Below are 10,016 nucleotides of genomic sequence, written 5' to 3' on the forward strand. Positions count from 1 at the left end.
TTATTAAACTTAATTATAAAAAAGATATTTTTATTAGACACATTCACAAAAATATTTTTATTAAATACAATTATAAATAAGAGTTAACAGAAATTAGTAGAAATGCTTTTGGTAACGTAACCAGATTAACTTTTATTAGATGATAAAAATCCCACAATCATAATATATTATATTGATAAATGAATGAAAAGACTAACTGATAAATAAAGTAGAGTTAGAGTCACCAGAAAAAAAAAAAAGTAGAGTTAGTACTTATTATTTATTTATTTATTTTTTTTATCATATCTCAATATTTAGGTGGAATATCATGTTGAGTCGGTCACTTTTTTAAAAAACAATGAGGTCCTTGATAAAAAAAAACTCAATCTGATCCCTGATAATTACTTCAAAAGGACAACGAAATCTCTGTGTCAAAAAAGTCAATGTTATTTTTTTTTGTACAGAAATTAATCTGTCCAAAAAAAAAAGGATTAGAGGTCAAATGTAGTATTCACTCTTATTAAAATTATTTTAAATTATGCAAATTTTATTGAATACAATCAATATAATTTACACCTATCAAAAATTACTTTTATTACAATTTATAAAATATAACAATTATAATTTTTTTTTAAAAAAATATTTTTTTTCAAATACCAGCTTTAACAAGCTACCAAACCAGGCCTGAAGCACCCAAGGAATCTACGTAAAAAACTGAAGATCAACTCGATCAATTGGAGAAAAAAAAAATTAAAGTAAATATTAGTTTCCTGTTTATAAAGTGACCTTTTTTTCTTGTTTTAGTTTTTTTATTAATTTCCATATTCATATTAAGTATTAACTCAAAATAGGACAGAGAAGAACTCAAGTCAATTCTGTTGAGCTTTCAATAGTTAATCTTGAAAGAGGGTCTCTTTGATCCATAAACAGATGAATTGTAGAGGAAGCAGCAATTGCTTTTTATGTTGAATAACGCAAAGTTCCTCTCTTTTTCTTAGATATTTTCAACAAGTAAGACTCCTTCTTCCTCCATCGAAGGCCAGTGTCTCTTTAATCTTTTCCCTTTCCAATTTCCTGTTGTTGTTTAATGCTTTAATTCTCTGTTACCTTTTTCTGATGGGTTTTTCCAATTTTTCCTTCTGATGCAGAAATTTTTTTTGAAATTATTATTAAAATTTTACATGTGTAACTATGTAAGACTTTTCTTTGTTGATGATTTCTGTAGATTCAGATTTTTATGTCTGCTCATTACTTATTTTGGTATGTTATTACATGTATTGTCAAATCAAAGACAAAGATGCATGTGTGATAGAATTCTTTTTGATTATTTATGTGACCTGAAAATTCTAAATTTGGATTTGGGAGATGTTATTACCAGCTGTATGCTGAAACTTTCCAGCTTTGATAAACAATATCCTTTGTTATACAATGCATGATTAGTATCTTAAATAACAAGCTTGTGGTTTTTGAGGAGGATAGTGAATAGTGTAGCTGCTTCAAATGCCTAAATCTCATACTTAATGTAATTGCTACTGCTTCTAACCAAACCAAACCAAAGAGCATAGGTGGTTTTTTTGTAATATGTTATAGTTCAGATGTGGAAGAAGAATTTTGTGGTTCCTTGGAACAACGGAAAATCTGAAAAGATTAATGTATTTAACATGTTTTGCAATGGTATAAACATATGGTTCATATGAAACATCAGAAATTTTGCAGAATATGGGATGCTTAGGAGTCAAGTTCTTGAATTGCTGCACATGCATATTTGTTGAATCTAGTACTTCTGAGATCCAAAGTCCTCAAATACATTTAGCATATACCTTGCATGAGCTACATTTGCTATTCAATTATCTGGTTCTAAACAGAGACATTCTAGTCTCAGACAAATCATGATTTTATCTTAGCATGTTGTATTTTCGCGAAAACAGGTAGTTTGAGTAAACAGCTGGAGGGACTGAGAGTGTGAACTTAACTACACTACCCATGGATAAAGGTACTGAAACATTATTGTTGATATACTATGAATATAAATACAACTGCATATGCTTATTAGAAATTGTGCTTTAAGTATATGTTTCATCTTTCCAATATTTGCAACATCCTGTCATATCTTATATATCCTTTTTCAAACAGAGAAATGAATTTTCTAATATAAGCAGTTCTAGAATTTAATCAGATAATATGAATTGAATTTTTGTTTGTTGGGTGGCACACGTTTTAAATTCAGAAGAAATCCTTCATCTAACAAATTTGTATATGAAGATGTGTATTCTCATAAGAACAAGTTTTGTCACCTATAACTTGAAAGTTGATATGTTTGGAGACTTCAAACTATGAGATAGAACTGCATTCCTGATATAAATAGGGCAATTTGGACCTCAAGAAGAGACTATCAGCTCAATGCACTTACTTCCCATGGATTTCATTTGGTGTTTCAGATGCTAGGATGCAAGAGACAGTTGATTTGAAAAACAATGTGGAATTAGTGAGATCTGTCTCGGATAAGCTTTTGAGGCCATCTGCGAGAAATTATTCAATATTTAGAGGTACCAATATTAAAGATATGTCAATATACCTTGTAAAGAAAAGTCTGTTTCTAATGGCTTCACCATTTCTTTCCAAGTTTTTATGTAGTATAATTTACTCTTGCCATTTACCATAATTGAACCTCTATATAAAATTGGATTTTTTGTTTTGTTGGAAAGCAAATTAGCATGCTGATGGCTCCATTGGATGCCAGTCATTTTTATTCATTTTTTTATTTAAGTATATGAGTGCAGCAAGCCAGCAAGGGACATACATTACTGCAGAAGTTATCCTACCATATTACTTCTAACTGTTGAAAATGAAACAAATTTGGTAGTTAATGCTACCTATATTTTCCTTTGCATCTGTTATATCATAGACACAAAGAATTAGTTCCTGTGTGTAATAATTGTTGACAGCAACATTCTCTGTTCAAAATGGCGTTTTCCAGTGGCACATAATTACTATTTCAATTCTACTGGCCTAGACAAAGCCCTTCATATACCCATTGTGCTTTGGATTCAACCTCAGGCCCCCAATTTCCTTGAAACAGAGTTTTATGAACTTTATGCTGCAAATCAATGCTTCTTTTGCCTAAAATCATGGCAACTCTATGTTCATGGCAGGACAAGCAATAGATGCTGCAGGCCATGGAAAGGGAAAGTATTCGTTAATTAGAGATACAGAGGACTACCAAACCGGACTTTATGATAAACCACTTCCATTTTTCGGATGTGGAGTTGGATGGTTCTCGTAAGTAATGCTATCAACTGTCTTTGCTGATTTATTGATCTTGTCTCATGGCGTCGTTTGTTATGTTGCAGATTCCTTTTCGGATTCCTATGCCCACCGATGTGGTTTTACGCGACAATCCTCTATTTTGGAAATCACTATAAGAAGGATCCTAGGGAAAGGGCAGGTCTTGGAGCTTCTGCAATTGCTGTAATCTCTCTACCTATTCCTACCTGTTTGTTTGCTCATTCATGCAGATATCGTGTATTATTGTATTTGAATTTGCTTAACCGTTTTCTAAAATGGAAATGTTTGGTAACCAAAGAAAATCAGCCAAAAACAGTCATAACTTACCTTATTTAGCATTCATTAATTGTTGCGACAATTAATTAATGCTAAATAAGACAAGTTCTGGCTGTTTTTTTGTCTACCTAGCATTACCCTTTCTAAAATTGGCGTGGTGGTTGACTTTGCAGGCATTAGTATGCACCGTGGCATCGCTGATAATAGCAGTCATTCTTATGTTAAGATGGTGGTTCTTCCAGCTTCCAGGTGTAAATTAAGTGCAAAGATGAAATTTGAGAAGCAAATACAAATAAATTATAGAAGCAATTCCGGATGGTCTATCTTAAACTATTGGACATTTGTATATGAGAACTTCAAAATAGATAGATGTAAAAAGAAAGGATTGCATCTCGTTGGTGAAGTAATTCACTGCAAGAATTCATTCAGCTATGCAAGCTGAGACTTAATGATTTTGTGAATTGCTGTATACTCACATGAAATGTGACGAGTGTTTATGAATTGCCTATAACTTTTACTAGTAATTTTTTTTTATATATATGTAACACATGGGATACTGAAATTGTTGTATATGTTATACTGTGCAATAAATTTTGTTGATGTGCATTGCTACTAATGTAAAGACGAAGGGTATTTCCGGGTATCATCCTCATGAAACCAAAGAAAGTGTGTGAGGTGAAGAAAACATGGAAGCTTTCATTGATAAAAAAGAATACCATGGTAGAAAACAAGATTGATTCTCCTGCACCGTTAGTGTGATAGCTTCAAAACGTGAAACCAACATGGCATGTTGTTTGGAAAGGAGGTGAAGGAAGTTCCTTCTTATTTGTGAGACATGGAATGGATTAAACATACTCAGCCTCTTAGGTAGTGTTTGGTGGAGAGATAGAGACAGAAAGATTGAGATTGAGAGACAGAGATTAAAAGACGGAGATTGAAATAAATCTCAGTATTCTGGTTTGGTGTAAAGTGGGAGACAGAAATTGAAGCAGGAATAAAACTCTAATTTAATTTGTACAAAAGATAAAATTAGAATTAATTAATTGAAATGAGAATATTTTAGGTATAAAATGTTATTAAAGTTTTAGTTTCCATTTCTAAAAATTTTAGTCTCCTGTGTCCCTACTTTTTGGAGGTACTGAAATACTGAAATTTTAGGGACAGAGACAAAAATTTTAGTACCAATCTCTGAACCAACAAACATGATACTGAGTCTCAGTCTCTGTCTCAGTACCTCAAAACAAACACTACCTAACACTACCTAACAGAACTTCAAGATGCTAGCAATAATAGAGCTGTGTTTAATACAATCACTTGACTGAAACTTGCCTAAAATTAAATAGAATATCTTCACATTAAGTCACACAATCAAGAACATGCATATCCTGCAAATTCTGTATCTATTTGCTAAAGTCCAAACAAAAATCTGTATCTTGAACATCTGAGCAAAACAATAGTGAATCTTCTCACAATTCTTTTCAGGAAGGACAAAAATGTGGGCGAAGAGGGGATGAATACAAGTTTCACTTCTCTTCGACAGTCCATATGTTTTGAAACATAAAGGAACCAGCAGCAAGAGATTCTCGAAAAACTCCTAGGACTCAATCATAAGTTGATGCATTCAGTCTTTGGCCACCAATTGCACATACTTGCCCTCAACAGCAAATCTAGAGCTGGAGTTTATCTGTAAGCACACAATTTTCATGAGGAACTCCATATTAATATCTCATTTTAACACAAATTAACGGAAACACGATCAAGTGGATGAACTTACTTTCTGCTGAAGTGCCTCACTGAACTCAGTTTCATCCACTACGACGCCAGATTCCTGCAGTGCCTTAAGGACAACTTTTTTCAGTTTCTTCATCTTCAAAGTTCCATCAGGTTGCTGTCACAAATAAATAAACACAAGCACATTTAAGTGCCATAGAAAAAGAAATTAGATTTACACCACAAGATTACAAAATGCAAAACCTGAGCAAGCTCATTACAGCCCATGGTAGAAGCTCTAGTTAGGTCCAATCTTAAAGTCATCATATCTATATGATCATCTCATGCCCAAAATATACAAATAGGATCAGTATAAGACAGGTAAATGAAGCACAAAACAAGAAAGTATGTCATTTCAACGTTAAAAGAACATACAGATTTCAGAGCTGATTTGATAAACTTCTTCCACTTAATTTTATTTTTGACAGCAGATTCTACTTTCCCTTCTGCTTCTTCACCCTGAATAACTTCTCCATTTCCAGTGTCAACAGAAATGTCATTCCTGCATTTTTTAATAAGATCACCCTCCGACGCTTCAAGTTTCCTCTTTTTTGCTGAAGAAATTTTGTCCCCTGATTTCAAATTATCTTGTTTAGAAGACTCTTCTAATTTTGGCTGCTCTGCATTTTTGCCGTCTGTAGCCTCATTAGGAGCAGCCTCCGACACAATCTTAGCATCAGGTGCAGATTTGTCTGTCTGGGGCGGTGGTTGCTTAGAAGCATGGTATGCTCGGGCTTTTGCCCGATGTTTCTTCCCATCGGCATGGAGAAGAAGTGTTTGCTTGCTGGTAGCTTGTGTATTGCAAAGACTGCCAAGTCACAACCAAATACTCAAATGAGTTGGACAAAACAATAAGGCAAACAAAAAATCTAAGTTTATAGCACTTTTTAACATAATTTTTAAGTTTCTTAACCAGAGAATAAGCTGTTTTAACAAATACTAGGAAGCATATTCATTAAGTTTCACTCTATAATGTGCAACAAGCGCCAATGAGCAACTGCAATAATATTAGAAAGTACTGAAATGGTGTATATATACCTACAAAACCATGGAGGGCGTTCGGACAAACCGACATTGATATCAACATCAGGCTTTTGCTTGTTGCCATCCTTGTTAGGCTTTGCAGGTGCACCATTCTTGACTTGCCCCTTTGGACCATACTTTTCCTGCAAATAAATCAAGCAGGCAGAGAATATCAGATTGCCATACTCATAGTTCATTAATTAACAGAACATAGGATCATTTCAAAGGTGAAAACTCAGGTGAAGTCGACTTAATGAGAAGTTGATATTTAAAAGCCGTTAGATAAAAACTTAGTCAAATCATCTGACGGCTCTCAGGTATCAACTTCACGTGAAGTTGACTGCACCTGAGTTTACACCTCATTCAAAATGCACTAAAGAGAGACGCACCGCTTCGGTCATACACTGAGTGTGGTTCTGAACGGTGTCTTGGCCAAAAGTTTCACCACAGTCAATGCATGATAACTGCAGAATATGAATGAATGAACCGTAAATGAAAAAGAAAGAAAGAAGTAAATGTGAAATTGAATGAAATCATAGAAGTGTGAGTAAGATTACCCTGTAAGCGGAGCAGCTTCGGAAGTGACCAGCCAACTTGGGCTTCTTGAGGTTGTCGCCGCAGTCCTCGCATTGAAACCAAACCATATCGTTCTCCCAACGAAGGTTGCTGCTAAAGCTAAAAATTCCTGAACAGAGAACGATGGTTCGGTTGTGCAACCTTAACCGAAATCGAGGTTCCGGGGTTTAGTGGGGGAACGGCTAGGGTTTTCTTTTACTGTTAGTATTTACTTTTTGAGTTTTGATCTAACGACCCCGTCCCTTCTGCTGTTCTGTACTGTCAAAACCGCCGCAAAAACAACATTTTTCCCCACCAAATTTTTTTTTTTATTCTCCCGGAACTTAGAAGGTGAACATTTTTTCTTGGGCTAGAGGATTGAAAAATATCCCATGCTCCGTGTTTGGACAATAATGTGCCGTTAGCCCATTTAAGTGAGCATTTTATTATACAATATAGATTGAACCAATTCGGGTTGGTTCTACTTAAATAAGTGTCGGAGATTCGAATCCTGCGTTGTACATGCAGTGATTCATTGGTCAATGACAGAGCCTTAAATAAAACTCCGATTCGCGACGGATTAATTCTTAATTTGTTGGGTTAGGAGATACCGTGAACAAAAAAAAAAACATAGATTGTGTAAATCATCTTTAGTGTATTTTTAAATGTTTGCTATCTTGCTCTACAGCTACTTTTATCCTGATGAGTTGTAAGTAGCTAGGATGGAGTTGTAAAACTATTATCACCTAAATGGTCAACGTTTCCTATCATATGGAATAGATTAAGAACTAGCGAAAACGTGGAAAACATGGATATAAAAATCCATTCTTTGTCGGGGAAAAATGTAGGAAACAAAGCACATGGGAAATAGTTTACTTTAACCAGCATTATTACATGTTATCCAATAGTTTACTTATAATTTAGAGTCTTTTTTAGCGCTCAAATATTAAGTTAGAAGTCATATAGGAGTTTTTTTTTTTTGTGTGACTATATCAGAGTAACCGTTGATCTTAATTATATATATTATATATATTTTTTATAATTAAGATCAACGATTAAAAATAACTGAAACACCGGTATAACAGTACACTTGAAAATTTTCTTATAATATTATGAATCTTTTTATTTACGCCATTATAAAGGTATAAATTACTTTTAGGTTTAGTTATTCTAAAAGAATAAGTTCTTTTTTCATTAGTTGTTTGATATTTTAGTGTAGTATTATAAGTTGAGTCACATTCCTTTAGATAAATATATAATCAATTTGATAACCTCCTCTTTTGAGAGAATAATAATAATAATTATAATGTAGCCATTAAACTCATAAAATGAGTTATTAGGTATTTTGTTAATCGATGAGAAATTATTATCATCTTTATAATATCTTCTATAGAATTTTTTAAGAATCTAAAATAATCATTGAAACTGGTTCTTTTTACCTACTCTTAAACTCGATTAGTAGTAATAATAGTTTTAAAAAACATTCCAAAACAATATATATTTCAGCTATACTACCTCAAATTTCTCTTTGATAATTACACCAAAAGACTTACGTGCTTGCAAATTTTCAGTGTCCGCTAAAAGTAACCAAAATAGCTTCAAAACTCTCCCAATATCACCATATATACTCAAAATAAAACATAAAAAAATCTATCGTTTACATGGGAGAAATCAGCAATTGATACGTTTACATAATAAGTTCGTTCACTTCAGTTAGTACTTCTCTTATTTTTCACTTGTTAGGCACAATTTGTGTTTACATATATATCATGAATATGACAAAAGTCAATAATGATATTCAGAATTCAGAAATTGATTGATTATCTGGTTAAATCTTCAATTTTTTTTTTATAATCTCTCTTAGTTCGATAGATTAATAACTACATCGGAGTTTTCTTTAAAGATTTGTTATCGACCAATAAGTTATTGCATACAAACATCCGACACTTATTTAAACAGACAAGTAACTTAACTGTAGTAACTTAACTTGGTTAGTTAAACCCTCAAATAAATGAGCAAATTTGTACAAAACTCACAACCTATCTCCAAAAAAAAAATAATTACAAAACTTTTCCATCAACACACACCTCTTGAGCAAACGAGCACAAATGATGAAGTTTTACTTTTACCAGTAAGCATAACTGCATAAGCATATTCTTTCAAAGTGACTTCTTGTTTAGGCGGTCACTCTTCAAGAAACCCCTGAGCACATCCATCACGGATCCGAAATCCGGATTCACCGTCACGGGTGGGTTAGCGAACCGACCCATCCCAGGAATAGCACCAGAATGATAATCAGTCTTACTCTGAGTGAACTTCAACCCATGGGCAGTGCTAACCACCACCGTCCGATCAGTGGGCCCTATCACCCCACTCCTCCGAAGCTTAATCAGAGCCGTCAAAGCCACCCCAGTGTGCGGACATATGAACATACCCGTCGAATCAGCTTGCGCCATGGCATCCATCAGCTCCTCCTCGCTCGCCTCCTCAACAATCCCCTCCGAATTTCTCAGCGCAAACACCGCCCTATCAATAGAAACCGGATCGCCAATCTGTATTGCAGAAGCGAACGTCGATTTCGCGGTCACGGCCTTAAACTCCTTCCACCCGCTCTTGTAGTACCGGTACAGAGGATTCGCGTTCGCGGCTTGAGCGCAAACGAGCCTCGGGATCCTATCCACGAGCCCTAAATCCCTGCACAATTTGAATCCCTTGTAGAAGGCGTAGATGTTCCCTAGGTTTCCGCCGGGAACGATGACCCAATCGGGAACCTCCCAATCGAACTGCTGAAGAATCTCAATAGCCGCGGTTTTCTGACCTTCCAGCCTCAGGCTGTTCAGCGAGTTCGCCAAGTAGATAGGTAACTCTGAAGTGATCTCACGAATCAGCTTCATGCAGCCGTCGAAATCGGTGTCGATGCTCAAAACCAACGCGCCGTTCGCAATCGGCTGAACCAGTTGTGCCGTTGAGATCTTGTTCGCGGGAAGGAACACGATGGAAGGGATCCCCGCCGCCGCGCAGTACGCCGAGAGAGCCGCTGACGTGTCACCTGTTGAAGCGCACCCAACCCCTACAACCGTCCGGTTCAACTTGCATAATAATAATAATAGTAGTCCACTTGGCTAACG

General features: G+C 35.0%; 3 protein-coding genes across 8 annotated transcripts in view; 1 reads left to right on the top strand and 2 right to left on the bottom strand.

Annotated features, from left to right (window-relative positions):
• On the top strand, window positions 683–4,146 carry LOC107643417. Of its 3 annotated transcripts, none has more exons than XM_016347063.2 (6): window positions 683–1,017; window positions 1,908–1,972; window positions 2,418–2,525; window positions 3,132–3,258; window positions 3,330–3,447; window positions 3,714–4,146. In XM_016347063.2, the coding sequence occupies exons 2-6, from the start codon at window positions 1,963–1,965 to the stop codon at window positions 3,798–3,800; spliced, it is 450 nt and encodes a 149-aa protein (XP_016202549.1). In that variant the 5' UTR covers window positions 683–1,017; window positions 1,908–1,962; the 3' UTR covers window positions 3,801–4,146. The 3 variants fall into 3 exon arrangements, with proteins under 3 accessions (XP_016202549.1, XP_016202557.1, XP_020963138.1); XM_016347071.2 differs by having other exon boundaries at window positions 716–990; XM_021107479.1 differs by lacking the exon at window positions 683–1,017 and having other exon boundaries at window positions 1,884–1,972.
• On the bottom strand, window positions 4,382–7,158 carry LOC107643401 (UBP1-associated proteins 1C). 3 transcript variants are annotated; one of them, XM_016347043.2, is made up of 7 exons: window positions 6,891–7,152; window positions 6,723–6,797; window positions 6,349–6,476; window positions 5,686–6,118; window positions 5,315–5,428; window positions 4,802–5,224; window positions 4,382–4,402 (listed from the first exon to the last, which is right to left on the bottom strand). In XM_016347043.2, exons 1-6 carry the CDS (start codon window positions 6,975–6,977, stop codon window positions 5,162–5,164), a joined length of 900 nt encoding a protein of 299 aa, XP_016202529.1. In that variant the 5' UTR covers window positions 6,978–7,152; the 3' UTR covers window positions 4,382–4,402; window positions 4,802–5,161. The 3 variants fall into 3 exon arrangements, with proteins under 3 accessions (XP_016202529.1, XP_016202543.1, XP_016202534.1); XM_016347057.2 differs by lacking the exon at window positions 4,382–4,402 and adding an exon at window positions 5,515–5,579 and having other exon boundaries at window positions 4,805–5,224; window positions 6,891–7,158; XM_016347048.2 differs by lacking the exon at window positions 4,382–4,402 and adding an exon at window positions 5,515–5,591 and having other exon boundaries at window positions 4,805–5,224; window positions 6,891–7,158.
• Window positions 8,770–10,016, bottom strand: part of LOC107643433 (threonine synthase 1, chloroplastic) — a 2,392-nt gene continuing 1,145 nt past the window's right edge. The window contains exons 2-3 of one of the 2 annotated variants that reach the window (XM_021107485.1): window positions 9,008–9,988; window positions 8,770–8,975 (exon numbers count right to left, since the gene is read on the bottom strand). In XM_021107485.1, coding sequence (XP_020963144.1) covers window positions 9,048–9,988 — 941 coding nt within the window. In that variant the 3' untranslated portion in view covers window positions 8,770–8,975; window positions 9,008–9,047. Of the gene's footprint in view, window positions 9,989–10,016 lie in introns of both variants that reach the window. The other variant, XM_021107483.1, reaches the window with a different exon arrangement.

This window comes from Arachis ipaensis, chromosome B01, assembly GCF_000816755.2.
Source record: "Arachis ipaensis cultivar K30076 chromosome B01, Araip1.1, whole genome shotgun sequence".
Classification (NCBI taxonomy): Eukaryota; Viridiplantae; Streptophyta; class Magnoliopsida; order Fabales; family Fabaceae; genus Arachis; species Arachis ipaensis.

Coding starts and splice junctions, on each gene's coding strand:
- LOC107643401 (XM_016347043.2), bottom strand. CDS start 6,977: ATGGTTTGGTTTCAATGCGAGGACTGCGGCGACAACCTCAAGAAGCCC. Junction 6,119..6,348: donor CGCCCTCCATGGTTTTGTAG/GTATATATACAC, acceptor GTGACTTGGCAG/TCTTTGCAATACACAAGCTA. Junction 5,429..5,685: donor TCAAATCAGCTCTGAAATCT/GTATGTTCTTTT, acceptor TATTTGTGACAG/CAACCTGATGGAACTTTGAA.
- LOC107643417 (XM_016347063.2), top strand. Junction 2,526..3,131: donor AAATTATTCAATATTTAGAG/GTACCAATATTA, acceptor TGTTCATGGCAG/GACAAGCAATAGATGCTGCA. Junction 3,448..3,713: donor TTGGAGCTTCTGCAATTGCT/GTAATCTCTCTA, acceptor TTGACTTTGCAG/GCATTAGTATGCACCGTGGC.